Source organism: Lutra lutra, chromosome 1 (genome assembly GCF_902655055.1).
Source record: "Lutra lutra chromosome 1, mLutLut1.2, whole genome shotgun sequence".
NCBI classification, from domain to species: Eukaryota; Metazoa; Chordata; class Mammalia; order Carnivora; family Mustelidae; genus Lutra; species Lutra lutra.
Window position 1 is genome coordinate 212,834,497 of NC_062278.1, and position 3,992 is coordinate 212,838,488.

At 40.3% G+C, this 3,992-nt stretch overlaps 1 protein-coding gene across 1 annotated transcript; it reads left to right on the plus strand.

Moving 5' to 3' along the window:
- Positions 1-2,078: 2,078 nt before the first annotated feature.
- LOC125092394 (olfactory receptor 7A17-like) lies at positions 2,079-2,795 on the plus strand. Its single transcript, XM_047716877.1, has 2 exons — positions 2,079-2,284; positions 2,498-2,795. The coding sequence occupies exons 1-2, from the start codon at positions 2,079-2,081 to the stop codon at positions 2,793-2,795; spliced, it is 504 nt and encodes a 167-aa protein (XP_047572833.1).
- Positions 2,796-3,992: the final 1,197 nt, after the last annotated feature.

The window sequence follows — 3,992 nt, forward strand, 5'->3', positions numbered from 1 at the left end:
CTGCTAGAAACACCATTGTGCATGTACTCCTTTGAACTAGTATTTTTGTATCCTTTGGGTAAATACCTAGTAGTGCAACCTGCAGAATAGAAGATATTTGCAAATGGTATAGCTGATTAATTGTTAAAATCCAAAATCTATAGAGAAGTTTTGAAACTCTACACCCAAAGCACAAATAACCAGTTAAGAAATGTGCAGAAGAAATGAATAGACAGTTTTCCAAAGAAGACATTCAGATGGACAACAGACTCATGAAAAGATGCTCAAAATATCTCATCATCAGGGAAACAAAAATCAAAATTGCAATGACATATCACCGCACACCTGTCACAATGGCTGAAATTAACAACACAGGAAACAATAGGTGTTGGAGAGGAAGTGGAGAAGAGGAACCCTCTTGCACTGTTGGTAGAAATGTAAAATGTTGTTGGAGATCTGGAAAATAGTATGGGGTATCCTCAGAAAGTTAAAAATAGAACAACCCTATGATCCAGCAATTGCACCGCTAGGTATTTACCCAAAGAATACAAAAATATTAATTCAAAATGGATTCATCTAATTAAAGCAGCATTATCTATAATAGCCAAACTATGGAAGCAGCCCAAGTGTCCATGGAGAGAGGAATGTATAAAGAAGTGGTATACAATATATTAGTCAGCCTAAAAGAGAATGAAATTTTGCCATTTGCAATGACACCAATGGATCTAGAGGGTATTATGCTAAGTGAAATAAATCAGTCAGGGAAAAACAAAGACCACATGATTTCAGTCATACATGGAATTTAAGAAACAAAACAAACAAAGGGAAAAAGAAAGAGAGAGGAAAACCAAGAAACATACTCTTCATCAAAGAGACACACTCGTGGTTACCAGAGGAGAGATGGTGGAGAATGGGGGGAAAATAGATGATGGAGATTGAGGAGGGCACTTGTAGAGAGCACCAGGTGTTATATAGATGTATTGAATCGCTGTGTGGTGAACCTGAACCTAATATTACACTCTCTGTTAACTAACTGGAATTAAATAAAAACCTAAAAATGGATTAAGAAGATACGGTCCAATGAGAGACTATGGACTCTGAAAAACGATCTGAGAATTTTGAAGGGGTGGGGGGTGGGAGGTTGGGGGCACCAGGTGGTGGGTATTGTAGAGGGCACGGATTGCATGGAGCACTGGGTGTGGTGCAAAAATAATGAATACTGTTATGCTGAAAAAAATTAAAAAAATTAAAAAAAAAAGAAGATACGGTCCATACATACAATGGAGTATTATGCCTCTATCAGAAAGGATGCATACCCAACTTTTGTATCAACATGGACGTGACTGGAGGAGATTATGCCGAGTGAAATAAGTAAAGCAGAGAGAGTCAATATTCATATGGTTTCACTTACTTGTGGAGCATAAGGAATAATATGGAGGACATTAGGTGAAGGAGAGAAGAAGTAAGTTGGGGGAAATTGGAGCGGGGGACAAACCATGAAAGTCTGTGGACTCTGAGAAACAAACTGATGGGGACGGGGATGAGGGTTGGGAGAGCCTGGTGATGGGTATTAAGGAGGACATGTGTTGCATGGAGAATGGGTGTGGTGCATAAACAATGAATCTTGAAACACTGAAAAAATAAAATTAAATTTAAAAAATTAAAATAAAAATATGTAATAAATAAATAAATGAAGCCCATTTGTTGATAATTATTATGTTATATTTTTCTTTCCTAATAGTCAACTACACCACACAGAATCAGGAAATGATACATGGATTTCAGAATTTATTCTTCTGGGCTTATCAGAGGAACCAGAAGTGCAGCTGCTAATATTTGGGCTTTTCTTCTCCATGTACATGATCGCTGTGTTTGGAAACCTGCTCATCATCCTGGTTGTCCCTCCCACCTCCACACCCCCATGTACTTCTTCCTTGCCAACTTGTTCTTAGCAGACATCTGTTTCACCTCCACCACTGTCCCAAAGATGCTGTGGAACATCCATACTCAGAGCAAAGTCATAATCTATGAAGGCTGCTTCAGCAAGTTTTTTTTTTTTCATTGTGTTTGGATGTCAGGACAATTTACTCCTGATGGTCATGGCCTATGACCGGTTTGTGGCCATCTGTCACGCCCTGCACTATACAGTCATCATGAACCCCCAGATCTGTAGACTGCTGGTTCTGGTGTCCTGGGTCATCTGTATTCTGAATTCCTCATTAAAGAGCTCAATGCTTTTTCAGCTGTCCTTCTGTACAGAGGTGGAAATACCCCACTTTTTCTGTGAACTCAATCAGATGATCCAACTTGCCTGTTCTGACACCTTTCTTTTTTTTATATTTTTATTTATTTATTTATTTGACACAGAGATACACAGTGGAGAAAGGGAACACAAGCAGTGGGTGTGGGAGAGGGAGAAGCAGGCTTCCCGCTGAGCAGGGAGCCCAGTGTGGGGCTCTATCCCAGGACCCTTGGATCCTGACCAGAGCTGAAGGCAGATGCTTAATGACTGAGCCACCCAGGTTCTCTCTGACACCTTTCTTAATGACATGGTGATGTATTTTGTAATTGTGCTACTGGTGGGTGTTCCCCTGGGAGAGATCCTTTGCTCTTACTCTAAGACTGTTTCCTTCATATGTAAAATATCATCAGATCAGAGAAAATATAAAGTATTTTCCTCCTGTGCATCTCACCTCTCAGTTGTCTCCTTATTTTATTGTATAAGCCTAGGAGTGTATCTTAGCTCTGCTGCTACCCAGAGCTCCCATTCAAGTGCAGTAGCTCATTGTTGTACACAGTGGCCACTCTCATGCTGAACCCCTTTATCTATAGCCTGAAGAACAGAGACATAAAGAGGGCTCTGAAAAGAATGACTGGGGTTCCAGTGACATAAGAGCCAATGGTCCTGTGGCTGAAGAAGCACCCATGTTTGCAGGGTTACAGTCTCAGAGCTGGAACTGCTATTCATTGACCAGCCTGTGGAAATAGAATCTGCTCCTTTTATTTATTTCCTGGAAATTCCATTTGTTTCAATTCAACTTTTCTATACATTTAAGTAACTCACTTTATTAAGTTTCTACTCTATCTGATATACAGTTTCCTCTTTGTCCTTTTCATATACTCCTAATGTTTTCCCCAGTCCTGGATCACAAATGCTTGGAAATTTCTGTATCTTACATGGGGCAGATTGGATTTCTTAAAAATACTTTCATTGCAAATGACTTATATCATGCCAAGTAAATAGTCTCTAGATTTCCTCAAAGAATAATCATGAGTTGTATGCTTTATATGGAAGAAGCTACACTTGGCCACTAAGCCCTTCACATGACTTTATTGTAGATGAAAATACAAAAGTCCAGTTTTTACCTATAGTCTGCCTATCTTTTTACATCATTAACTTCACTCCTTTTCCTGATAATGTGGACTCTAAACTGTTCTCTTTATATCTTGGGCTACTGACAGTGTGTCTCAGGCTAGGAAAACTCTGGCACTCCCCTGCACCTGTACTTGTGGACACTCCCACAGATGCTCCCACAGACCAGCCCCTCTGCTGTGGCTGCACAAGCCATGGGTTCTTATTGAGATTTTAAGACACACCTCAGCAACACCCATCAGAGAACCTTAATAAAACCATCAGAAAGGATGAATACCCAACTTTTGTATCAACATGAATGGGACTGGAGGAGTTTATGCTGAGTGAAATAAATCAAGCAGAGAAAATCAGTTATCATATGGTTTCACTTACTTGTGGAGCATAAGAAATAAGATGGAGGACATTAGGAGAAGGAAAGGAAAAGTGAATTGGGGTAAATCGGAGGGGGAGATGAAGCATGAGAGATTGTGGACTCTGAGAAACAAGCTAAAGGTTTTGGAGGTGATGGGAGTGGGGGATGGGAGGGCCTGGTGGTGGGTATTAAGGAGGGCACAATTGCATGGAGCACTGGGTGTGATGCATAAACAATGAATCTTGGAACACGGAGGGGGTGGAGAGCTAAGGAACAAAAACGAGGTGT

What these genes read in the sequence shown, in the direction of transcription:
- LOC125092394 (XM_047716877.1), top strand. Translation starts at nt 2,079, where the DNA reads ATGGCCTATGACCGGTTTGTGGCCATCTGTCACGCCCTGCACTATACA. An exon ending in GAACTCAATCAGATGATCCA is followed by an intron (nt 2,285 to 2,497) that starts ACTTGCCTGTTC and finishes TGACTGAGCCAC; the next exon opens with CCAGGTTCTCTCTGACACCT.